At 44.6% G+C, this 27,091-nt stretch overlaps 1 protein-coding gene across 1 annotated transcript in view; it reads right to left on the minus strand.

Moving 5' to 3' along the window:
• The window catches only part of LOC147633710 (uncharacterized), a 64,838-nt gene extending 40,400 nt beyond the window's left edge, over positions 1–24,438 (minus strand). The window contains exons 1-2 of the mRNA XM_086804474.1: positions 24,270–24,438; positions 24,101–24,166 (exon numbers count right to left, since the gene is read on the minus strand). Of these exons, the coding sequence (XP_086660600.1) occupies positions 24,101–24,166; positions 24,270–24,401 (198 nt within the window). The 5' untranslated portion in view covers positions 24,402–24,438. The remainder of the gene's footprint in view (positions 1–24,100; positions 24,167–24,269) is intronic.
• Between the last annotated feature and the right edge of the window lie 2,653 nt (positions 24,439–27,091).

A 27,091-nucleotide genomic window follows, 5' to 3' on the forward strand; every position in this document is an offset into this window, starting at 1 on the left:
GATCTTGCTAGCTCATCCATATCTTCCCATTCTTCAGCAGTAAGAGAAGCGGGCATTATACCCCTTTCTTTGATGGGCTTGTGCTGCTTCTTCTGGAGCAACACATTATAGCACTGGGTTTGCCAAATGTCATAATTATGTGAGCCTTCAAGCTTCTTGATGTGAAGCAATGAAGAGCTCTCACCTGTGGTTGCCATACCAATATGCAACCTTTGACAAAGCCTGACTCCCTGCAAGATGTGCAAACACTGCACCAAAAGCACACAAAGTGCTCACAGTCGTTCTCCCAAAGTTTATCTCCCACTGCGGAAGCACGAATGCAACTCTACTCCCACTGTATGTGATAAAATCACCAAAATCTGGTTGCTGCAGATTTATGACAGCACCTTAGATGTGCTCTGTTCCCCTTCCAAAGTACTGTACAACAGTACTAAGTGCTCACCAATGATGTACCAAATCTGTACCGGCAAGTACAACAGCTGAAAATGAACCTTTTCCTCACTCAAATCAATGTACAGCCATGCCAAAACTTGTACAAAGTTGTACCAAATCTATACCAGCAAGTACAGCAGCAATAAATGCTCTCCTGGCTGTCCAAATGAGTGAAAATCAGACCTTGGCAGTCCCTACCACTGCATACAACAGTCCCGGACAGAAATTGGGCAAAAGCCCCTTGACTGCAAGTGGATTTCTGAGGATTCAAGGCATAGAAGTCTTCCCTGCTGCTTTGCCAAGCTCAACAAGCACAAAATCTTGAAAAGCCCCTTGATTCAAGATCAATTTCTGATCATGAACGGTACATTAATGCACATGAAGGCATCCAGAGTCTTCACAATGCTTCCCCCTGGCCACATATACATCCAATACATAAAAGCCCCTTGATTTACAGGCACATTGAGTGCTTGACAAGCATCAACACATTGCCCAAAGCATCAAATGCCAGTGCCTGCATGCAAATCAACCCAATTGGCACAAAAGCCCTTTGATTTGCACTCCAATTTCCTGCAATTTTGCCCCAAATGTGAGATTGCTCACATCATACAGCATGTATGAATGCCCAATGGCACAATTACATCAAAAGCCCCAAATTTTGACATCCAATTTCCTGCAAATTGATCCTGAATGTGACCAATGTCACCCAATGTTGCCAATTTTGCTCAAAAATTGAGCAATTTGGACCTGTACTTGCTCAATTGATGATTGTACCTGCTCAATTGCAAATCCCAAAAAAAAATTGACGCAAATACCTCTGAAATCAGCTGATTTCTGTTGCAGAAAAAAGGGGGTGTCTTCGTATTTGATGATTCTTGTGAGATGCTGCTTCTGCTGTGCACGTACGGATGCTGTAAACGTTAGACCAAGGAGCTGCAGGTTCTGAAACCCATGTCCAAATGTTGCAGAGCTACTGCAAATCATAAAACCCGGGTATGGTCTTCACAAAAGTCTGCCAAGGTGCGGCCATCTTCGAGATGCTTCCCCGCAAAGATGAGATGCTGCTGGTGAGGAGGGCCTCGCGCACGGGCTGCAACACGAAAGCCCCTGCAAGTTGGCGGCGATTTCGCTCTAGGCGCCTCACCTGCTGTGAGCGCTGCCCCAGCGAGTTATGAGGCGAGTTGTGCTATCGAGTCGGCGACGATGGAAACGAAGCCTCTCCCGTACGTCGCCCGACTCCTCCAGCTGCGTCCAATAATACGTCTCCCGGCACGTCCACCACCAACTACGCTTCCACACCAGACACGCTTACCAGCACCAGACACGCCACGTGTTTATCCAGCGGCTCCAGCGAGACGATGATGTTGAAGACCCTGCCGCTCTGCTGAAGGAGAAATGGCTGCCCTCGCCTCCTCTTTCCGCCCACCTGCCTGCGACTGGTTCAACGCAGGGACACACAGTCGCTGCACACTGCACAAACCCTAACAAACCCTAGCCAGCTTGTCGCAGTCAGCACAGCAGTCAAATTCGTAACCCTAAAACCAGTGCTCTTCTATGTAGAAACCCTACCACTCTCTACCACAGGGATCTCCTGTAGCCAAAGCTCTGATACCAGTTGAATGATCTATGGAAGCTCAGCTGTCTGTTAGGGTTTCATGTGGGAGACATACACAGAGAGAAGAAGAAAGAGAGAGAGAGAGATATGTGGGGATAAGTCAACTCATCAAGTGTGTGTGTGACTCCCCTATCACACATGTATATTTGCACTAGTACACATAGTGCACTTAGTACATTAAAAGTACTAAGTGTACTATGTACTATAACTTATGGGCTTGTGCACACTACAAGGGTGGGCATAATGCCTTTACCCCAACATCCCTGTGTGAACACACTTATGTGTGTTGGGCACTTTGCCCTAGGCTACTATATGTACTCACTTGTACTTTCATTTCATTATTATTGAGTACATCTTTTCCAGCACTCACATTTCTCTGTGCTTGAGGTTGTGTGTGTGTGTGTGTGTGTGTGTGCAAGCTAGCTGCCCTACTACCCAACATTGGTATCAAAGCGGGGTGCTGCTAGGGTTAGGGTTACCCCCATTGCCCTTAAGCTTCTCCTCTTGCTTCAGCCTATTGCACACATCAGAGCATTAGGGTTAGGCTCCATCCTTGTCATGTGCACAGTGTGTATCTACCGTGTGCTATACGCATGCAAGACTAGTTTCGAGGCTTGGGGAAGCTTGGAACTAGGCAGGCTGATTGACGAGCTGAGTTAGGGAAATACTAACGGGTGGGCACCCAAGTATGGACAGGCGGGCGGCCAAGTGTGGACGCCCGATGACCGGCCAAGAGCCTATAAAAGGGTGGCCAAGGTTAGTTATTGTATTATAGAGTATCTCGCGAGTTTGTGAGAGCTCTATGGTCTTGGAGCCTGGATCTAGTGCAGACGTGCACCTGCTTTCTGCAGCCGAGGCCGACAGCAATCTCGAGGCCCGCGAGGGCAGCTTCGTGGCGGTATGGGACGTCGCGAGGAGGAGATTGGTCGGTACGTCAACCTAGTTAGCTCAGCTCGTGGCTCGGTGGGGACAGCCAAGACTGTGGGCTTGCCCACGGCTGTCATGGTTGGGAGGTGAGTCAGGCCTGCACCCCCTTGCTTGTTTGTTTGTTCGTTGTTTGTAGGATTCGAGTTTCGAACCAAGATCGATCACGACGGAATCCGTGGGGATTTGACAGTGGTATCAGAGCATACCTCATGAACGAGCAAGTCGGTAGGTAGAGAAGAAGAGGTCGAAGAACGGTATGTGTTAAAAAGCTTGCTGTTTTTTCTGTGCATACTGCAGTTTTCAGATTTGGTATGTGTTTTTTCCTTCATCAAAGACACCCATGTTGATGGGAGATGGTAGTTAAGTAGGGTTGATTGCTTTTGCAAAGAAGAGGCCTGTTTTGTTGTGCATACGCATAAACTGCAGGGAGAGAAACAGAAAAAAAAGAAAAAGCATGTTGCTTTTCGTTGTTTTTTGGCGTACGAGAGAGAGAGAGAGAGAGAGAGCGTGCGAGGCGAACACTGCAACGCTGGTCATGAAGGACTGCTGGTCGAGACGTGTTGCACGTTGGGCAAGCATTAACTTTTGGGTGTCTATGCTGGCAGCCAGGCTTGTAGCCGGCCAAGTTTGCACAAGCGACCAAGGCTGAGTAGCCAGGCGATTAGGCCTGCACAGCCTTGCGGCCAGGCCTGCGTAGCCAGCTAAGCAACACCCAGATCAGGCCTACGCAGCCTGCCTAGGCAGCGCCTACGCTAGGCAGGTAGGTACACCAGCCAGGCCAGGCAGCGTAGCCAGCGCAGGCCCACGTGGCTTCATCGCAAGACCTACGCGAGGCTGACGCAGATGCTGCAAAGCAAGCCGGCAGCAAAGATGGCGACCCCTGCACGTGTGACGTCTGCAACGAGCCGTCGGGCGAATCCAGGGGGAGAGAAAAAAAAAACTAGGAAAGCTTACGTTTTTTTTTAGCTTTCAGTTTTTTTTTTGGAGTTTAAAAATTTTAAGTTTTAAAATCACCCTCCTCTAAGGTTTCCAAGGTGTTTTATTTTTTTTAAGAAAAGAGAATATATATATCCATATATATATATATATATATATATATATATATACTAATATATATATATATATATTTATTTATTTATTTATTTATTCAAGAAAAAAAACACAAAAGCTAAAGCAAAAGCTAAGCCTAGCTTTTGAAGATTTTTTGGCTTTTGGGAAACCTTTATAAACCCCTCAAGTGGGCTTCTTGCTCAAGTTCTCAGATGTGAATGAATTAAGTGTGTTTGAAAGCAGAGAATTACAGAAGATACTCGATTCGTTTCAAGATGTATTTCCTAAGGAACTGCCATCGGGTTTACCACCTGAACGGGCAGTAGATCATCGTATTGACTTGATCCCTGGTGCTCATCCTGTGAGTATTCCACCTTATAGGATGAGCCAAGCCGAGGAAGATGAGTTGGCTAAACAACTCGCAGATTATTTGAGGATGGGCCAGATCCATCCAAGTAAATCACCTTGGGGTGCACCTGTGTTGCTTAGGAGAAAGAAGGACAATACTTGGAGAATGTGTATAGATTACAAGAAATTGAACAAGCTGACCATTAAGAACCGTTATCCTCTCCCTAGATCAGATGACCTGATTGACCGGTTAGCAGGAGCGAAATATTTCACGAAGATAGATTTACGTACTGGCTATCACCAGATACGTATTCATGAAAGGCATGTCGAAAGAACCGCCTTTCGGACTAGGTATGGCCATTATGAGTTTCTCGTATTACCTTTTGGGTTAACCAATGCTCCAGCCACTTTCCAGCAAATGATGAACGATCTTTTTCGTGAACATTTGGGAAAATTTGTGGTGGTGTTCCTGGATGATATTTTGATATATAGTCGTACTCTTGAGGATCATGTCAGACACCTCACGATTGTCTTAGCTATTTTAAGACAGAATCGACTATATGCTAAGTTGAGTAAATGTGAGTTCTTTATGACCGACATCATTTACTTGGGACACAAGATCAGTAGAGATGGAGTTCAGAAGGTTTTGGACTCCACGAACAGTGAAACAACTTCGTTCTTTTCTTGGTTTTGTTGTTTTTCTTCGGAAATCTGTACGGGAGTACTCTCAGCTCACACTACCGATGACCGACTTATTGAAAGGTCGTGGACGTAAGTCAAATCAGCCTATCACTTGGAATAACGATTTGGATATGGCCTTCAGACTTTTGAAAGATAAAGTCAAGGAAGCACCTATCTTAGCATTGTCTGATCCTAGTCGGCCTTATGTTCTTGAAACTGATGCCAGTGACTATGCTATCGGGGCTGCTTTATTTCAAGATGGTAGACCGGTTGCTTTTGAAAGTAAAAAGCTAGACGACACTCAATCTCGTTGGCCAACCCTTGAGAAGGAGCTTTATGCTGTGATTCATGCTCTCAAGGTTTGGAGACATTATTTATATGGCTCCAAGTTTGTGGTATTGACTGATCATCAGTCAATCAAGTATGTGTGTGATGCAGATGATTTGAGAGGAAGGAAAGCTCGTTGGGCAGAGTTAATGCAAGATTTTGATTTTGAGATCCGTTATCGGAAAGGGTCCATGAATAGTATTGCAGATGCGCTTAGTGGATTAGAGAGGTGAATTCTTTGTCATTCACCGAGATTTCTACTGACTTATTTCAGTCATTGAGAGGGCTTTGCAGGACTGATAGTTATTTTGGTCCATTTTGGCAGAAGATCCAGGACGGGAGCTCATTGATTGACCAAGACTCGGTGACTGAGCAGTCTACCATTCAGGCTGCAGGAGGTCAGTGGATGATTCGGAATGGTTTGCTATTCCGTAATGACAAAATTTGTGTGCCACAGATCCCGGACATTAGGTCCAAGATTCTTAAGGAGTGTCACGACGCCCCTTCTGCTGGACACCCTGGGGTACACAGGACACTATCATTAGTGAAACACACTTTTTATTGGCCGAAGATGAAAGGGTATGTAGAAGATTATGTTCTCAAGTGTCAAATTTGTCAGGCAAATAAAGTTGAACGCTTTAGACAGGCTGGGTTGTTGCATCCTTTGCAAATCCCATGTAATAAATAGGAAAGTATTTCCATGGATTTTATTACCGGATTGCCAAGAACAGATCAAGGCCATGATTCTATTTGGGTTGTGGTAGATCGCTTGACAAAAATGGCTAGATTTTTACCGACCCGGAAGACTATTACAGCTACGCAATTAGCTCGGCAGTTTATCGAGCAATTGTTTAGACTGTACGGGTTACCGCACGACATAGTCAGTGATAGGGACTCTAAGTTTACGAGTGATTTTTGGAAACTTGTTTTTGAGAAGTTGGAAACAACTTTGAATTTGAGTTCCTCAGATCATCCTCAATCTGATGGCCAGACTGAAAGAGTGAATCAGATTTTGGAGGATATGCTTCGGGCATACGTATCCAAAAGACAGAATTCATGGGAGGATTATCTTCCTATGTTAGAATTTGCATATAACAGTACTAAGCATACGAGTACAGGGTTTAGTCCTTTCATGCTTATGTATGGTTTTCAACCTAGATCACCTGTTACAATAGGATTCTCAGGACTTCAGCATGATGCAGCACGTAATTTTTTGCAAGATATGAAGGAAATGTTACAAGTTGCAAAGGAATCTATTAGAAGTGCTCAAGACCAAGACAGGTTTTATTCTAATAGACATCGAGAGTTCTCTGAAGGAACGATGGTGTATTTGCGAGTTCCGAAAGATTCCGAGACTTTACGGACAGGTAGATCTCCGAAATTACCCCCTAGATACTGTGGATCATTTCGTGTTACACGACGGATTGGTTCAGTTGCATATGAATTGGATTTGCCTTCTCATGTGAAAGTTCATCCTGTATTTCATGTCAGTAGACTTAAGGAAGTACTGGGTGGAGCAGATCAGTTAGTTACTCCTCAAGAAATTATAGATGTCGAGGACATGACATTTGTTCCACACGAACCTGAAAAGATTCTTGGATTTCGTGAACGAAGATTGCGTAATACGCTTATCACGGAATACAAGATCAAGTGGAAGGATCGTGTTGAGGAGGACGCTACATGGGAGACATTGACTACTCTTCAGAGAGATTACCCTGGCTTTTTAGTGAGCTCTTAGAGGAAGGGGAGTATGTCATGTGCACAGTGTGTATCTGCCGTGTGCTATACGCATGCAAGACTAGTTTCGAGGCTTGGGGAAGCTCAGGCTGATTGACGAGCTGAGTTAGGGAAATACTAACGGGTGGGCACCCAAGTATGGATGGGCGGGCACCCAAGTGTGGACGCCCGATGACCGACCAAGAGCCTATAAAAGGGTGGCCAAGGTTAGTTATTGTATTATAGAGTATCTCGCGAGTTTGTGAGAGCTCTATGGTCTTGGAGCCTGGATCTAGTGCAGACGTGCACCTGCTTTATGCAGCCAAGGCCGACAGCAATCTCGAGGCCCGCGAGGGCAGCTTCGTGGCGGTATGGGACATCGCGAGGAGGAGATTGGTCGGTACGTCAACCTAGTTAGCTCAGCTCGTGGCTCGGTGGGGACAGCCAAGACTGTGGGCTTGCCCACGGCTGTCATGGTTGGGAGGTGAGTCAGGCCTGCACCCCCTTGCTTGTTTGTTTGTTCGTTTGTTTACAGGATTGGAGTTTCGAACCAAGATCGATCACGAGGGGATCCGTGGGGATTTGACAATCCTGCATTAGGATTTCTGAGCATTAGGGTTAGGGTTTCCTCTTACTGCCCTCTGTATCCGCCCTCAGCCGCCCTGTCGCTGCCTTTGCATCCGCTCTTAGCTGCCTTGCCATCACCCTCAAAGCTGTCGTCGCCTGTCAGATCTGCGCCGCCCTGCATCGTACGACGCTCTGTGCGCCGACTGTACATCGTACGACACCACACTCACTGCCCAGCGCCGACCTGTACCTGTGCTGCCGCAACCGTCGCGCCACTTGTCGAAGCTAGCGTCGCCGCCTCAAATCTGCTTCACACCGCCCCAAATCTGCTTCACACCGCCCCAAACTAGATCTACGCTGCACCGCGCCCTGGCCCAGATCTGGCGCCGCCTATCCTCTGCCCAGTTGCAGCCCGTACACTACGCCGCCTTGCAACTGCTGTCCTGTACATCCCGTACACTACGCCCAGCAAGCTGCCTTGCACAGTACAGATCTGCGATTGCTGTTCATCCTACAAGTGTACCTGCACACTACAAAATTTGGGGCATTTGAAATTTTTTGAAAATTTCAGCCCTTACAGATTTCAGGTTTGTGGGATTTGCAAATTTTGATCTAAAATTGACCAAAAAAAAAATTAGCAAATTAGTTGCATTAATTTTGGGACTTTTCACTATTGAGCCTGCAATTGCAACATTGGCACACATTGGCATTGATTTCAGCAGATTTGGTGCATAATTGCACTAGAAGTTTGGGGATTTTGCAAAAATTGGCACTATTTGCAGGCATTTTGGATACTATAAGCACATTTACTTGGCATTGGGGCAGTTTCCCCAATTTTTTTGGACATTACAGCATTTGGTACAGGTGACAATTACTTTACCAGATTTACAGGTGCAAATCCGGTTATGATTTGGTCTAATTGGCTGCCTAAAAATTGGGGCTTTTCTACATTGAGCCCATTTTTGGAGCATTTGATCCATTTACCATTGATTTTACCGGGATTTGAGCACTTGCAGCTCTTTCACGTGTCAGTTGATCATGTTTTTCACGACACATGTATACATTTGTGGTTTGCTACAGTATATGTATGCCATTGTGGACACTTTGACAGATTTGCATCATCGTGCAGTACACTTGCAGATTTGGGACATGCATATGTATTTCTTGTGGTGAAGGAGTTCCCTTTCAGTCCATTGATTATCCTGCTATTTATCTCCCGCATTCTTACGGTTTTGTTGGGCATTGCCTACTCGTGGTGACTTGTGACAGATTTGTTGTGTTATCATGGCCAACAGTAATAATGACCTCTTTGGAATGCTATCTCAAGAGGACAAGCTCAATGGGGATACTGTGGGCTTATATGATGCATCATGTATTGGTTGCCAAGAATGTATGCCTATATGTGGATGGAACTGAGGAGCGTCCTCTTGCACCTGCTCCAACGGAAGGCGAAGTGATTCCCGCTCACCCTCCTGCAAGTCCACCACCACCTCCTCCTCCTCCTCCTCCTCCTCAGCAACAACGTACTTGGGATGCTAGGGATGCTCAAGCCCATGCGTTCATTGCTCTCTCGTGCTCCAGGCATATCATTCTGCACATTCATTCCTACACCACTGCAAAGGGTTCTTGGGATACCTTGGTGGCGTTGTATTCAGGTCGCAATGAGGCTCGTGTAGCTTACCTTCGGGGCAAGCTTGAGACTGACCGCATGCTTGAAGGTGACTCTATTGATCAGTACCTTACGCATGTGAAAGACCTACGAGAGCAGCTCATTAACATTGATGAGGTCTTGACAGATGGCTATATTGTTCGGACAGTTTTGCGTAATTTGCCCCACTCTTATCAGACATTTGGCACCACTTTGCGGTTGTTGGCTGGCAATGCACCTAATGCGGTCACTTTTTTGACAACCTTGTGACTCTCTTGCTCAGTGAAGAGCAATCTCGTTCCAACAGGAACAACATGATGTCTGTTGAGTCAGCAATGGCTGCACCCTTTCGTGGGAATAGATATGGGCCTAAACCTAGCCCATCAGATCCTCCCAAGACAGAGGACAAGCCTAAAAAGAAAAAGCGCTGCAGGAAAACAGGGCACACCATAGAGGAATGCAAGAAGCGTATTGAGAGTGAAAAAAAGAAGCAGCTGGCATCTTCTTCCACAGGTGCAGATCATGCCAATTTGGCTACACATGTTTTAGCCTTGACCCTTACATCTTCATCACATGCAGAGATGTCTTCTGATGCCGTTGCTTTTGATGACTATGCTCTATAGTCTATACTCCTTGGTATGCATGGTCTGGCAGATGCATTTCAAGGGGGGATTTTACTTGCCCACATGCAATTGGTGATGCCTCATGGTCACTTATGCTTGTTGACCCTTATGCTGGTCTATGCTAGACGCTTTCTCTTATGTGATGTTTACTGGAGATCCCTTTATGCTATTTTCCCTTGCAACGGGATTGTTTCTACAATGTTGACATTGTCACTTTCTCACATGTCATGTTTATTGGGAGTGCCTTCTACACACTTGGCCATTGTTGGCTTGCTCTCATGGTTTTGACATGTCACATGTATACTATTCATTGTGGGATTATGCATCTTTACACTTGCCATACATGCCACTGATCATGGCATCGCTGAGAGTTTACCCATCCTCTCATAGCATTGGCTGATGCCCACCTCGAGGCCCCCACTTTTTCTCTCGATTTTCAGCTTTTCCCATTGCTGAATTTTTACTTTTATCAGCCCTACCATTGCTGATTTTTCCTCATCGGATCCTCCACTGATGAGTTTCTCTCTTGGAGCTTACATTGCGTGTCTCACAGGCATGACTTCGGGATCCTGTTGCCTTTACACATGCGTATATCTGCTACCTCTTCTTATGCTTATCACTTGTGCAGTTACAGAGCTATGCTTTGCTCTTGTTGTCATTGATGTGGATTACATGCAGTTCAGCTTGGCATTAGGATGCTTGCCTTCAGGGGGGTATTATGTGATGCCTCTTGATTTGATGCAGTTGATGTCCACATGATCTTTTCCATGCATTTCAGGTGATGCGTTTATGAACTACGGTGCTCTAGCATTAGCACTACGACATTGGGGCTTCTCTATTTCCCCATCATATAGCGCTTGCTTTTCCCATTGGCACTCCAGTTCCTCTTTGCCGTCGTGATCTCTCTTGATCACTCTTACTGTGGAGCATAGTGCAGGGCAGCATTCACAGCTTTATCACCCTGCTTCCAGTTCACACCGTTCACTTGAGGGGGGTTTGTTGGTCATGTCCACTCCCGGCTAGTTCAATTGTGAACACAGCTTACTCACGGGCATTTTTTCCATGTGACTGGACAAAGGTTTTTTCCCCGTGTGAACACACTTATGTGTGTTGGGCACTTTGCCCTAGGCTACTATATGTACTCACTTGTACTTTCATTTCATTATTATTGAGTACATCTTTTCCAGCACTCACGTTTCTCTATGCTTGAGGTTGTGTGTGTGTGTGTGTGTGTGTGTGTGTGTGTGTGCAGGCTAGCTGCCCTCATACCCAACAGCCCTCTCCTGCCCAAGAGCCTCAGCTTGGTGCTCATGTTATCTCTTCTATATGCTTAGCCAAGAAAAATATTGTATGCCCAAAAATCATCCTTTCTCAAGCAAAGAAAGAAGCCTTTGCTCTAATACCAATGTCACAAGGCGGGCACGTGTAATACAAAAAACCAATGGCTCAAATCACAGCATACATTCAACATCCATCACAATATGAGCATGAATCAATACATATGCCACCCAGAGACATCATACATCACATATACATCCTGCAACCACATAAGATAATCTTGCACATGACACAGCACTAGGGACTGAAGTTGGGCCACTTTTCCTTGGCTGCCCCTTTCAGACTAGCTCCAAAGAATGTCCATTGCAATTCTTGCACATGACACAACTGGATCAGCCAAGAGCCACAGGACAGCCTCCCACACCAAAAAAATAGGGAAAAATATGGAGAGTGGGGAAAAATGAGAAAACACCTAAATCGGGCGGGCACACCCACAACAGAGGCCCTAGTGTAAATATACAGACAGGAGATGACTGCTAACACCCCCTCTCAGCTCCTGGATGTGGAACCAACCCCAGTGAGCTGGAGTGCCGCCGGAGCAAAGCTTGAGATAGAGACTTCGTGAAGAGGTCCACCGCACTATCCTCCGTTGAACAGAACTCTAGCAAGATGCCAGGTAGTTCTCCACCTAACAAACCCGCATATCGTGTGAGTGCCGCACAACAAGAAGAGATCATGAAGCAGGTAAATGAGCTTTTAGAGAAAGGTTTGGTTCAGCCTAGTTCATCACCTTATTGCTCTCCTGTGCTTCTTGTTCAAAAGAAAGACGAGTCATTCCGCATGTGTGTGGACTTTAGAGCTTTAAATAAGCTTACCATCAAGAATAGATTCCCAATTCCACGTATTGATGACATTTTGGATAAGCTTGATGGTTCGGCGTGTTTCAGTCGTCTTGACTTGAAGAGTGGTTATCACCAAATACGAGTGGTGCCACAAGATGTCCATAAAACAGCATTCAGGACAGCTTTTGGATTATATGAATTTTTGGTGATGCCTTTTGGTCTCACCAATGCTCCTGCCACGTTTAATCGTATGATTATTCCGACCCCATCGCAAATTCATAGGTGTATTTTTTGATGACATCTTGGTTTTCTCCAAGAATGAGCAGGAACATAGAACTCATTTGGTCACAGTGTTCGAAGAGTTGCGATGTGAAACGAGTCTAAGTGTCTCATACCACAAAGGGACATTCCACATACACACACAAGATGGTAAAAAATAGAAGCCATAAATGTGTCTAGTGTAAGTACATGAGCTGAATATAATGTCCCCCCATACCACCAAATTAACTCCACATATCACTCATTCAGAATATAAGTTTGAGATGGAGGGGCCAGTTCCCTCTGAAACTTAAATTTTTGATAGCTAAAGTGTGGAAAATATTTAAAGTATGCATGCTAAAATCTTGTTGCTTGAGAAATGAATGATAATCTAATGAATTTATTTTCAAGATCTTACTGTAAAAGTAAATATATTTTTTAAAGGAAATTTAAATGACTTTGCTGAAAATGTGAATCATTGGTGAAATGAAGTGAACACATACCTCTATCGTTGTGATAGTGTAGTTGAAATTATCTAGAAAAACATATTTAACACTCCAAGATATGTAAATCTTTATAGTATTCTATTCATAGTCAATATAAAATTATTAATTTAAAGTGACATATTAAATAAGGAGAGAAATAACCACTAAAGTTAGAATCTAAGACTTGTTATTGCAATAGTACTTCAACACAATTCTTGAAAAACTTGAGATCATAAAAATAAAATATAAAATGATTATTGATATCAAAGTTAGAGAAACTTACATTGAGTTGAGAATTGACTTTCAATACATTCAAAATTTAAGCGCAATATAAACTTGAATATAATGAATGACTAGCAATAATTTTAACAATCTTGATTGATAAAAAATGAAAACATGAATTTATTTCATGACAACTGTCTTTTAGGAATCAAAATAAAAGGTTGAAGTCATAAACGAGTTAATTCCAAAAGACATTTCTGGGGATTCGTCATATGCAATCTCTTAAGGTCATAAATAAGGTCTCTAAAATTAGCTAGGACTTAGGGTTTGTACAACCTTTCCATCAAAGCACCACGAGCAAGAAACGCACCACCAACAGATGCTATAGAAGAAAACGCAGCCAGAACACTTCAAAAACTGCCTCTGAAGAGCTAAACAAAGCATGTAACCAAAAGAGGGCTAGACCAGAAAACACAGCAAGGTACTGAAAACGCAGCTACTGTATGGACTGATCTACAGCCGGAGAAGTGATGGAAGCAAAATGCACAACAAGGTGGGCAGATTTGCAGAGTTTGGAGCAGCCTGGACCTAAGCGTATGATACCATGAAGGAGATAGCACATGCGGAAGCATAAACAGTAAACATATGAGAGAGTGCAAAGGAGATTGAGAGAGTTGGACAAGATCACCTTTTATGAAGGCAGTAAAGCTTTACAATGGCAATGGCCAACAACTGAATGTTGAACTATGTGCAAGGGAAGTGGATGAAAGAGTGAATAATGGGGAACTCCTTATATAGTGCAGGAGTAAACTGGCTGACTGCCTCTAGGGCTGGCCAACTGGCCCTAGACAAATAAATAGGAGAAAATCCAATAAAATCCCAGATACATAGTAAAGCCCCAAAACACTGAGATGCACAATTCTAACAGAAAGGATGGTGGAGAAGGGCGCACTTGGCAAGAGCAAGCGTAAGGATAATAAGGAAAAATAGGGCTAGGACGAGGGCACAAGCAAAGGCGGGTGCAGAAGAAGTGTTGGCGGTAGAGGCAGCTCAGTAGAGTGAGGCTTTTGTTTTTGTGTGTGTGTTGGGGGGATGTCACATGCAGAAGCTCTGGGAGACTTCTTTTAGCTCTAAACACCTTGGAACATGTGTCACCAATTGGCCGACCATTTGGTCCATCTGCTGGCCGCCCACATGCAAACATTGGGAGCCATCCAGCTCTAATGGTTTACTCCCCTCCAACACTCGTAAAAAAAGCTGATGCAAAAGGGTCTACAGAGAAGCAGTATAAGACGTTACCAATGCCCAAAAGAACTCCTGAGGAGAGACAGGCTTTGATGGATGCTCGGAAATGTTTTTACTATACAGAGGAGGGACATATGTCTTTTAACTGTCCCAAGCGTAAGTCCCAAAAGGACTCTGACACTAAAGGGGAGCCCAAGTCTAAGAAACCAAAACCTTCTGTAGGGTTAGTTCCTGATCGTGTTGGGGAACAGCCAGGTGGTGAAGAGACTGAGTTATGCAGGGCATGGGGCAAAGTGAGAGATCAAAATGCCTTGATTTTCTTTGACACATGTGCTAGAGCTAACTTTATTTCACCGGATTTGGCTGGCCGATTGGGGATCCGTGCAGAGGAGATGGGGCCTTTGTATGAGACTAATATGGCTTGTCCTGGGTATGCAAAACCCGTTACTCCTATTATTGGGAAGCTCAGGCTTCATGTGCAGGGTTATGAGGACAGTGAGGAGTTCTTCATCATGCCACTTGATGGATGTGATGTTTTGTTGGGTATGCCATGGTGCCATAGAGTACATGCGGTGGTGGATACATACAACAGGAAGATTACTTTGACTCATAGAGGGAAAGAGCATATTTTGGATGTAAAGCTTAAAGGGGAATCTGTTCCCATTGTATCAGCTTCGGCAATTTCATCAATAATGAAAAAGCATCTTTCCACGTACTTGATTTTTGTAAAGGATGCAAAAGATGATGAGTCTAAATCTAATTTGTCTATGTTAGATAAAGACAGGACTGATTTCTTGCGTGAGTTCCAAGATTGTTTTTCCGAGTCATTGCCAGGAGAACTTCCTCCGGAAAGGCCAGAAGATCATGCTATTGATCTAATTCCGGGGAGTACTCCACCAAATAGACCGCCGTACCGCGTTAGTGCAGCCAACAAGAAGAAATTATGAGTCAGGTACAGGAGTTGTTGAATAAAGGGTTGATCCAGCCTAGCTCATCACCCTTTTGCTCACCTGTACTCTTGGTGCAAAAGAAAGATGGTTCTTGGCGCATGTGTATAGATTACAGGGCGCTAAACAAGAATACCATCAAGAATCGATTCCCTATTCCGAGAATCGATGACATATTGGACCGCTTACACGGCTCAACAGTCTTTAGTCGGATAGACTTGAAAAGCGGGTATCATCAGATACACATTAGACCCGAGGATGTGCATAAGACAGCATTTCGGACCACTTTTAGACTATATGAGTTCTTAGTTATGCCCTTTGGTTTGACAAATGCACCTGCCACATTTAACAGGATGATGGACAGGATTTTCCGACCTCATAGAGCGTTTGTGGACACATTCTTTGATGATATGATTGTGCATTCACACACTGAGGAGGAGCATAGGAAGCATTTGGCCATTGTGTTTAATGAACTCCGGAAGCATAGGCTGGTCATTAATGGCAAGAAGAGTGAGTTTTTCTTGGAAGATATACACTTCTTGGGGCATATTGTGTCTAAGCATGGAGTCCGTATGGATCCTTCGAAAGTGGAAGCAATTCTTAATTGGCCAGATTTGAGGACCGTGCATGATGTACGTAGCTTTTTGGGATTGTGTTCCTACTACAGGCGGTACATACGGTATTTTGCTAAGATTGCTTCGCCCCTTCATGCCTTAACAAAGAAGGCAACTCCGTTTAGATGGGCTGATCAAGAAATTACAACCTTTAAAAAGCTTAAAGAAAAGCTTACTTCGGATCCCGTATTGGTATTACCGGATCTCCGAAAGGCTTTTGTTGTCCAGTGTGATGCATGTGGAAACAGTATTGGGACAGTTCTCATGCAGGAAGGACATGTGATAGCCTATGAGAGTCGTATATCGCACACAAATCTACTCTCCCCCGCTACGGGAGATCCCGTATCTGTACCGAGTCAAGACATGCTTTGCAGGTTTATGAGAAAGAGATGTTGGTTGTAATTCATGCTCTTTCTACATGGAAACACTATTTGCTTGGGGTTGATTTCACTGTACAGAAAGATCATCAGACCTTGCGTTATTTCCTCACACAAACTAAACTTTCTGAGAAGCATATGCGATGGGCTAACTTTTTGTCTATGTTCCACTTCCAGATTGTGCATGTGGAAGGCAAAAAGAATGTTGTGGCAGATGCTTTGTCATGCAAGCCACAGGTCTCAGCAGTTTCACTTGCTTATCATCATGAGCTTGATGAGATGAAAGAGCAGTATGCCCATGATGAGGATTTTGGAAGACTCTATGATCAGATGTCTGAGGGTCAGCAGCATGATCATTATACTCTCAGGGATGGTTTTTTGTTGATGCATGGTAGATTGTGTGTTACCAGGCAATTACGACTCAACGTTATGATTGAAAGTCATGCTCCACCGTATGCAGGTCATAGAGGTATTGACGCCACGGTAAAAGCAGTTGAGACTTTTTTTTATTGGCCGACCTTGAGAAGAGATGTTGATGCTTTTGTTAGGCAATGCATCGTATGTCAGAAGGTGAAGTTTGACCGTCAAAAGACACCAGGGTTACTTCAGCCTTTACCTATTCCAGATAGACCATGGGGAGCATTGCCATGGATTTTATATTTGATCTTCCACGGACACAAATGGGGAATGATGGCATTTGGACTATCATATGCAGGTTCACTAAGCAGGCTCATTTCATTCCCGTGCGTAAGACGATCAAAGTTGATCATATGGTAAAGTTGTTCATGGCAAACATCTTCAAGTATCATGGCTTGCCTTCGTCTATCATCAGTGACCGTGATCCACGGATGACGAGTTTATTCTGGAGAGGGTTGTTTGACAACATGGGTACAACTCTCAAGTTTTCATCTTCGTTTCATCCACAAACAGATGGTCAATCGGAAGAGGCTAATTCTATAGTGTTAGATCTTCTTAAGTGTTATGTGTCAGAGCACAAGCAACAATGGGAAAAGTATCTTCCTTTGGTGGAGTTTGCTTATAACAACACCGTCCATACCTCGACGGGCAAGGCGCCTTTTGAGATTGTGGAAGGAGGGAAGAAGGTACCGCACACAAAGGATAAGATCTTTGAGGCTGATCAATATGTGGAGAACATGGATGAAGCTTATCGGAGAGTTAAGTTGGCACTCCAGAAAACTCAGCAAAAGCAAAAGAAAGCAGCAGACCGTCACAGACGTGCATTAGAGTTTGCATTGGGTAATTGGGTTCTTTTGCGATTTGAAAAAGCTAGGCTCAAGAAAATGAAGGGTAAAGAGCGCTTATTCCCTAAGTTGAGCATGCGCTATTATGGACCTTTTCAGGTATTGGAAAAGATTGGTGAGGTGGCCTATCGCTTGAAGCTACCAGATCACTGGAGAATTCACAATGCATTTCATGTGAGTCTACTTAGACCTTTCCATGGGAATGTGCCTGAGGATGTATCAGATGAGGCTCAGCCGGAAGTTGAGGAACTTGATGAGGTTCTTATTCCAGAGCAGATACTGGCACATAAGGAAAGAAAGGTACGAGGTAAAGTTTCCCGTCGCTATCTTGTGAAGTTCAAGAACTACTCACCGATGGATGCGAAGTGGATGGAGGAAGGTGACTTAGCAGATTCACCTCAGGCTTTGCAGCTTTATCTCGATGCCTTTGAGTTGGAGCCGACTCTTGTTACGGCTCATTCACGTTCAGCAGAGCATGGGTCTAGAGCATTGCCTGATGCTCAAGAGGGGGGTAGCACCTCCACTCGCTTGATACAGACAGGCTCAGATGACATCTAGAGGTCGCTTGGTGCAGCTTTTGTCTCACCCGAAGGTACTGATGGCTGACAGTACATCTGTTTATGGGACTTCTATGATATATGTGTACTAGTCACATTCGATGTTGTGGTTGTGTATGGTTCACAGTGGTATACAACTTGGACTACTACTACACCATTGGTTTGCAATGAATGTTGTTACATATGCATGACTTAGAGAGATTGGGACGCTGATCTTGCCATATTGTACTTTTCACTTTGGATATTTTGCTGTATCACCAGATTGCAATCGAGGATGCTTGCCATGTTTCAAGAGGGGGGTATGTCATGACCCTGTGAAATTGGAACAGCACAAGTGTGGGCATGGTGGTCGGTGAGCAAGATAAATATTTCACGATTCATACTTGGGGGCCCGGACAAATGGTAACATGTGTGGACATCCCCAAGTGTGAAGGGGGACCAAGGGATTTAATATTTATAATGTTTTAACCTTGGGTGGCCCCTAGGCATAAGTGGCCCCTAGGAATAAGTTTTAATAAACTTAAAAGGACCTTCGGGCCTTAGATATTCTTATGGATAAATTTGGGGAGAGGCTATCCCATTTTTGAAGGTACACGCTTCTCTCCCTATCCATCTCTCTCTTGCTTTTTGGGAAAAAAAAAAAGACAAGTCGGCTGGCTGCGTGGAAGGAGGAGGTCGGCTTGCTGCGTGGAGGAGACGATGTGCAGGTTGGCTGCGTGGAGGAGAGGACGTACAGGTCGGCTGCAGGGTGACCAGATACAGGCTGCTACACGTTACTGGTGCAGGCGGCTGCAGGGCGACCAGGTACACGCTGCTACTGTGCAGGCGGCTACAGGTGCTGACCTGTACGGACAGGTGCAGGCGCATCATTCAGGCTGCTGCAGGACGACTTCTATGCAGGCAGCGCATCAGACAGGCGACTGCAGGTGTTGACCTGTACGGACAGGTACAGACGGGTACTGACAGCCCTGTCCAGCAAGTACAAATGGGTACAGTTCAGTCCCGCACAGCTGGTACAGGCGGCACATCACAAGGCTACAGGCGGTGCATCACAAGGACAGCTGCAGGTACAGTTCTGAGGCAATTGTAGGGAGAAAAGTAGACAGGTACACACGTGTGCTGCAAGTACAAACCTGTACGGACAGGTGCACACGTGTGCTGCAGAATTGCTGACACAGGCGACTGCAAGTACAGACTGGTACGGTCAATCCCTCCGGTGCAGAACTGCGCATAACAGTTGGTAAACTCTCAACATATCTTTCTTTCTTTCTTTCCACTGGCTTATGTCTGCTACAAAGTTGTTTCTTCTGGCCCTTTGTGTCAAATCCCCACGGATCTTCCCTCGTGATCGATCTTGGTTCGAAACTCGAATCCTGCAAACAAACGAACAACCAACAACAAAGGGGGTGCAGGCCTGACTCACCTCCCAACCATGACAGCCGTGGGCGAGCCCACAGTCTTGGCTGTCCCCACCGAGCCACGAGCTGAGCTAACTAGGATGACGTACCGACCAATCTCCTCCTCGCGACGTCCCATACCGCCACGAAGCTGCCCTCGCGGGCCTCGAGACTGCTGCCGGCCTCGGCTGCATAAAGCAGGTGCACGTCTGCACTAGATCCAGGCTCCAAGACCATAGAGCTCTCACAAACTCGCGAGACTCTCTATATCAATAACTAACCTTGGCCACCCTTTTATAGGCTCTTGGCCGGTCATCGGGCGTCCACACTTGGCCGCCCGCCCGTCCATACTTGGGTGCCCGCCCGTTAGTATATCCCTAACTCAGCTCGTCAATCAGCCTGCCTAGTTCCAAGCTTCCCCAAGCCTCGAAACTAGTCTTGCATGCGTATAGCACACGGTAGATACGCACTGTGCACATGACATACTCCCCTTCCTCTAAGAGCTCACTCCTGAGCTCACTAAAAAGCCAGGGTAATCTCTCTGAAGAGAAGTCAATGTCTCCCATGTAGCGTCCTCCTCAACACGATCCTTCCACTTGATCTTGTATTCCGTGATAAGCGTATGACGCAATCTTCGTTCACGAAAGCCAAGAATCTTTTCAGGTTCGTGTGGAACAAATGTCATGTCCTGGACATCTATAATTTCTTGAGGAGTAACTAACTGATCTGCTCCACCCAGTACTTCCTTAAGTCTACTGACATGAAATACAGGATGAACTTTCACATGAGAAGGCAAATCCAATTCATATGCAACTGAACCAATCCGTCGTGTAACACGAAATGGTCCACAGTATGTCCCTGTCACTGACTATGTCCTGCGGTAACCCGTACAGTCTAAACAATTGCTCGATAAACTGCCGAGCTAATTGCGTAGCTGTAATAGTCTTCCGGGTCGGTAAAAATCTAGCCATCTTTGTCAAGCGATCTACCACAACCCAAATAGAATCGTGGCCTTGATGTGTTCTTGGCAATCCGGTAATAAAATCCATGGAAATACTTTCCCATTTATTACCTGGGATTTGCAAAGGATGCAACAACCCAGCCTGTCTAAAGCGTTCAGCTTTATTTGCCTGACAAATCTGACACTTGAGAACATAATCTTCTACATACCCTTTCATCTTCGGCCAATAAAAAGTGTGTTTCACTAATGATAGTGTCCTGTGTACCCCAGGGTGTCCAGCAGAAGGTGCGTCGTGACACTCCTTCAGAATCTTGGACCTAATGTCCGGGATCTGTGGTACACAAATTTTGTCATTACGGAATAGTAAACCATTCCGAATCATCCACTGACCTCCTGCAGCCTGAATGGTAGACTGCGCAGTCACCGAGTCTTGGTCAATCAATGAGCTCCCGTCCTGGATCTTCTGCCAAAATGGACCAAAATAACTATCAGTCCTGCAAAGCCCTCTCAATGACTGAAATAAGTCAGTAGAAATCTCGGTGAACGACAAAGAATTCACCTCTCTAATCCGACTAAGCGCATCTGCAATATTATTCATGGACCCTTTCCGATAACGGATCTCAAAATCAAAATCTTGCATTAACTCTGCCCAACGAGCTTTTCTTCCTCTCAAATCATCCGCATCACACACATACTTGATTAACTGATGATCAGTCAATACCACAAACTTGGAGCCATATAAATAATGTCTCCAAACCTTAAGAGCATGAATCACAGCATAAAGTTCCTTCTCAAGGGTTGGCCAACGAGATTGAGTGTCGTCTAGCTTTTTACTTTCAAAAGCAACCGGTCTACCATCTTGAAATAAAGCAGCCCCGATAGCATAGTCACTGGCATCAGTTTCAAGAACATAAGGCCGACTAGGATCAGGCAATGCTAAGATAGGTGCTTCCTTGACTTTATCTTTCAAAAGTCTAAAGGCCATATCCAAATCGTTATTCCAAGTGATAGGCTGATTGTACTTACGTCCACGACCTTTCAATAAGTCGGTCATCGGTAGTGTGAGCTGAGAGTACTCCCGTACAGATTTCCGAAGAAAGACAACAAAACCGAGAAAAGAACGAAGTTGTTTCACTGTTCGCGGTATAGGCCAGTCCAAAACCTTCTGAACTCGGTCATAGTCAATGCTCAATCCATCTCTAGTGATCTTGTGTCCCAAGTAAATGATGTCGGTCATAAAGAACTCATATTTACTGAATTTAGCATATAGTCGATTCTGTCTTAAAATAGATAAGACAATCGTGAGGTGTCCGACATGATCCTCAAGAGTACGGCTATATATCAAAATATCATCCAGGAACACCACCACAAATTTCCCCAAATGTTCACGAAAAAGATCGTTCATCATTTGTTGGAAAGTGGCTGGAGCATTGGTTAACCCAAAAGGTAATACAAGAAACTCGTAATGGCCATACCTAGTCCGAAAGGCGGTTCTTTCGACATGCCTTTCATGAATACGTATCTGGTGATAGCCAATACGCAAATCTATCTTCGTGAAATATTTCGCTCCTGCTAACCGGTCAATTAGGTCATCTGATCTAGGGAGAGGATAACGGTTCTTAATAGTCAGCTTGTTCAATCTTTTGTAATCTATACACATTCTCCAAGTATTGTCCTTCTTTCTCCTAAGCAACACAGGTGCACCCCAAGGTGATTTACTTGGACGGATCTGGCCCATCCTCAAAAAAAAAAACACTTTTAAACCTTGGAAACCTTAGGGACCCTCGACTTTTGTAAAAAAAATATATATAAAACAAAAAAGCAAAGCGCCGAATCGAGCTGGGCGCACACGCTTGCTGTTTTGCTTTTTTTTTTTTTCCAAGTCCCGCCAAGAATAGGGCCTTCGCCACCTCGCCGGACGGATGCTGTCGCCTGCTCGCTTACGCCAACCTGCGCCTGCGCCTGCACCTGCGCCTGTATGGACCAGGCATCGTGGCAAGAGTGCCGACCTGGGCTGGTCTAGGCGCTGGCCTGCCTGGGCGCTGGCCTGCCTGGCCTGCCTGGCCTGGGCCGCCTGCGCTAAGGCGTGGCTATGGAAGCCTAGGTGCTTGGCTGCCCGCCTACACAGTCTTAGGCGCCTGCCAACAGGGCCTTTTGCGGCCAAACGTACACCCGCCAGCAAACGAATCAAGCAGTTCTCCGCTCGCTCTCTCTCATGCGCCAAAAAGCCACGAAAAGCATCATGCTTTTTTCTTTTTTTTTCTGTTTTCTCTTCCTGCAAGATATGCGACTGCACACAAGGCCTCTTCTTTGCAAAGCAATCAACCCTATTAAAACTACCATCTCCCATCATCAACATGGGTTTCTTTGATGAAGAAAAACACATACCAAACTGAAAACTTCAGTATGCACAGAAAAACAGCAAGTTTTTTTAACACATACCGTACTTCGACCTCTTCTTCTCTACCTACCGACTTGCTCGTTCATGAGGTATGCTCTGATACCACTGTCAAATCCCCACGGATCTTCCCTCGTGATCGATCTTGGTTCGAAACTCGAATCCTGCAAACAAACGAACAACCAACAACAAAGGGGGTGCAGGCCTGACTCACCTCCCAACCATGACAGCCGTGGGCGAGCCCACAGTCTTGGCTGTCCCCACCGAGCCACGAGCTGAGCTAACTAGGATGACGTACCGACCAATCTCCTCCTCGCGACGTCCCATACCGCCACGAAGCTGCCCTCGCGGGCCTCGAGACTGCTGCCGGCCTCGGCTGCATAAAGCAGGTGCACGTCTGCACTAGATCCAGGCTCCAAGACCATAGAGCTCTCACAAACTTGCGAGACTCTCTATATCAATAACTAACCTTGGCCACCCTTTTATAGGCTCTTGGCCGGTCATCGGGCGTCCACACTTGGGTGCCCGCCCGTTAGTATATCCCTAACTCAGCTCGTCAATCAGCCTGCCTAGTTCCAAGCTTCCCCAAGCCTCGAAACTAGTCTTGCATGCGTATAGCACACGGTAGATACGCACTGTGCACATGACACTTTGTGAGAGGAGGGGTATGGCAGTTTGAAAGGTGAAAACAGTGTTGGACATAGTGGATTTGTACTTGGACTGAGTTTGAAGCCATGAACATGGAACAGCCAGATGCATGCTCAAGGTTGCCCTGCTGTATTGTCTTGGTTGATTAGAGGAGACCACAGTGTGTTGCTTTTGTGGGACACAGATCTGTATGTGAATCCTCTATGCTAAGAGGTCTTGAGGGCTGCCAGATTGGACATGCAGGTTTACTTTCCCTGACTGGCTTTGTTGTACTCAATTAAACTTTCCATTGAATTTGAATAAAGAAATACCGAAAGGGGCGCCAAGCTTTGGGGCCAACAGGTGTCGTTTTCCTTTTTGTTCTGGAACATTCTAGCTCCTGTTCATTTGTTATTTGTCTGGACTACAATTGGATTGGTGACTGCTAGTCTACCGCACTTTGGTTTCTACCAGAGGCCGGTTTCAGGTGGCCTATGATCTGTTAGGTCTGTATTGTGTTGGTGAGCCCGTCAACAGCTTTTCTTGTGGGTCACACGTGTATGTGTGCATGCGTTTGGTGCTCTCGCCCAAACTAAGGGGAAAGCGCCCAAAATTTGTTTGATTAACTACCTGAAGATATGATTAATCCATACTTAATGTCACAAAGCGTGTAGCAAGAAATGAATATGATCTTACCTTTTTATCGATGGCATCAAGTTCAGAGATATGTCGGTTTTGTCTGAAAAGAGATCGGCTCTCTTCCTGCGGAGGTATTGAGAGAAGCTAGTTGTGAGATAAATGAAACCCTAGTTTTTCAGCCGTCATATCTGCGTTTTCTTTTGTGCAAGTAGAAAGGAGAACATACCAAGATGTAGTGCTTCTCTTCGGGAGGGCCAGGCCAGGTGCGGGCGGAGCGTAAGAGTTTCCTGTAGAGGGACAGAGCACGCGATCGAGTTGCGCAAGTCGCCATTTTTTCATATAATGTGCACGTACACATTATAAATATATCTACATAGAGGTCTTTAAACCCCACACCTTATTGACTAGGGAATGGCTACTAGGAGGGCAATTTTTCTAGAGAAAGGCGACCTATGATAGTAGGGAGCCTTTTTTGGAAAATTGACTAACCAATGGCTATTTATTTTTGTCACAGTTAGGAAGCTCAAATTCGAGGCGATCGCAACCTAGAGCGTAGATTCCAAGGTGATGTGGAGAGCTATGCAAGTGTATCAAAAGGTGCCCAGCGTGCTGAATGATGGGGATTTACATAGCCAGTGGAAACTTTTACTGACAAGTGTGGGAAGGGTGGGAGGAGGAAACGTGCTCAACTTTCAAAGCCGAAGCTTTACCGATGGGTTACTCCCCCGCCCCTGTAGAGGGACCATTTACGTGACCACTGCTAAACAAAGATCTCACCTACCCCCACTTTAACTTGAGTTTTCATAGAGAAATGTGGAAGAAAAGGTCCAATTGTGGAACAAATTTGATTGGGTGTCTTTTGTGGGTTATTCCCCCAACCCTGTAGAGGAGCCATTAACGAAGGAATATCTCGCCTACCCTCACTTTAACTTGAGTTTACATGGAGAAATGTGGAAGCAAAGGTCCAATTGTGGAACAACTTTAATGGGGTGTCTTTTGTGCATTGTTTGAATATAACTAGATGTCTTTTGTGGGTTATATCCCCCACCCCTGTAGACGATCCATTTACATGACTGCTAAAGGAAGATCTGACCTACCCCCACTTTAACTTGAGTTTACATCATGGAGAAATGTGGAAGAAAAGGTCCAATTGTGGAACAAATTTAATGGGGTGCCTTTTATGCATTGTTTGAATATAACTAGAGCCATAACAGAGAGAGAATTTTGCTTGCAAAATGCAGACGGAGGAGGGTCTAGAAGAGAGAGAGAGATTCACTTGCTAGTTGTGATATATGTGTGTGAGTGAGAGATTTGCTTGTTGTTTACAATTTGAGATAGAGAAGCATACGTGCAAATTGTGTGTGTGTGTGTGTGTGTGTGTGTGTGTGTGTGTGTGCATGTGTGTGTGTGTGTGTGTGTGTGTGTGAGAGAGAGAGAGAGAGAGAGAGAGAGAGAGAGCATTGCTTTCAAATGCGATGGTTGTCCTAGGGGTTTAAAACGGTTGGGAAGAGTAGGGTACCTTATCCACAATTAAGGTTTAAAATAGTTGGGAAGAGTAGGGTACCTTATCCACAATCATGGTTTACAAAAAACCTTAGAATCTAAGGTTACCAAAACAAGTTCCAACTAATCTTTTGAATTTTGAATTTTTTCAAACATCATGCCCCTATAGAATTAAGATTATAATTTATTTATTTTAGAAATTAATATTGCATATTATGAACTCCATTGAACGCATGAACAAATAGGTTTGAACTTGGGTTCTTCCCACCCAACAAAATCAAACACGTTTTGCCAACTTGACTTTACCCTTGAAGATAAAAAAATCAATAAAATGGGCTAATTGTTCATGTTATAAATCTTATCACCATGAGTCATGTCCTCTCCCCATTTATAACATGACCATTGTATGAAGTGACCATCACATGCCCAAAACATACGTCACGGGACCTCATGTACTTTTTGAAGAATTAATCAAAACTCACATATACATCAAGGACTAAAGCATAGACTTGAATTAAGTTGACAAAATTGAAGCACAGCATGAAATAAAAACAAGAGATAGAGTAAACATCACCATCAACACACTATTAAGTGCAATCTTCCCCCTTATGTGTGTAGCTCCACTTCCACGACATGAGTGTTTTGAAAACTGTATTCAATAAATAGCCCAAGGAGCCATTAATAGTTATGCATACAAAATTGGGCTTACTTTTTTACTTTTACAATAATAGCTCAAGCACTAGAGCTTGTTCACATAGTAGGTGTAAATAACTAAAGCTCTTCTAACATATGTGCTAATAATATAGCAACGCCATGCACAAGCGTGCTTAGATAATTTGTACAATCATTTGACATGTGGCCAATAAAAATAACTAATAAAATACCCTTGTGCAGTCTCGCATATTCCATTTATTAAGCGGGGTCTTCCATTTATTAAGCCGGTTCCTATACACAGTTAATCAAGCATATTTTTCTACGATTATCGTGTATCACAAATATAATACAATATATACCTATAAAACAGTCCTCCCCTTTGAAGAAACAACTATCCTCAATTGTGTAGAAGAAATCGAAAAACATAAAATGTTGCAATAACAACATCATGTTCGGCGCGCGTTGGTGATGACATATCCTGCAAGGTAAACTCAGAGATCCGAACATGGCTCAAAGGTTGATCAGGCATGGCTAAGAGGTTCTTATGGAAATGGAATACTACAAACAGACTCAAAGGTTCAATGACCAAGCATGGCTTAGAGGCTCGGGTGAACATGGACTGCAACAATAAAACTCGTGTGGTACCTAAATCGGTGACCCTCACACTCATCATCAAATCACACATAATAATACAAAATAATATAATATAGACAAGATCCTCCATGTGCAGCACGTGAACTGCTCATCATCACCTATCTCTCAAACGTAAACACATTAGTTGTTCCAATTAATTGCCCTTCTCTACAATTAATCCCAATATGAAATGTTGATAGGTACAAACACAACATACACTCACCAGTTGTGTCACTACGATGAGAGTATCATTATACA

The sequence above is a fragment of the Cibotium barometz genome, chromosome 11 (assembly GCF_041138505.1).
Source record: "Cibotium barometz isolate CiBa-2024 chromosome 11, ASM4113850v1, whole genome shotgun sequence".
Taxonomy (NCBI): domain Eukaryota; kingdom Viridiplantae; phylum Streptophyta; class Polypodiopsida; order Cyatheales; family Cibotiaceae; genus Cibotium; species Cibotium barometz.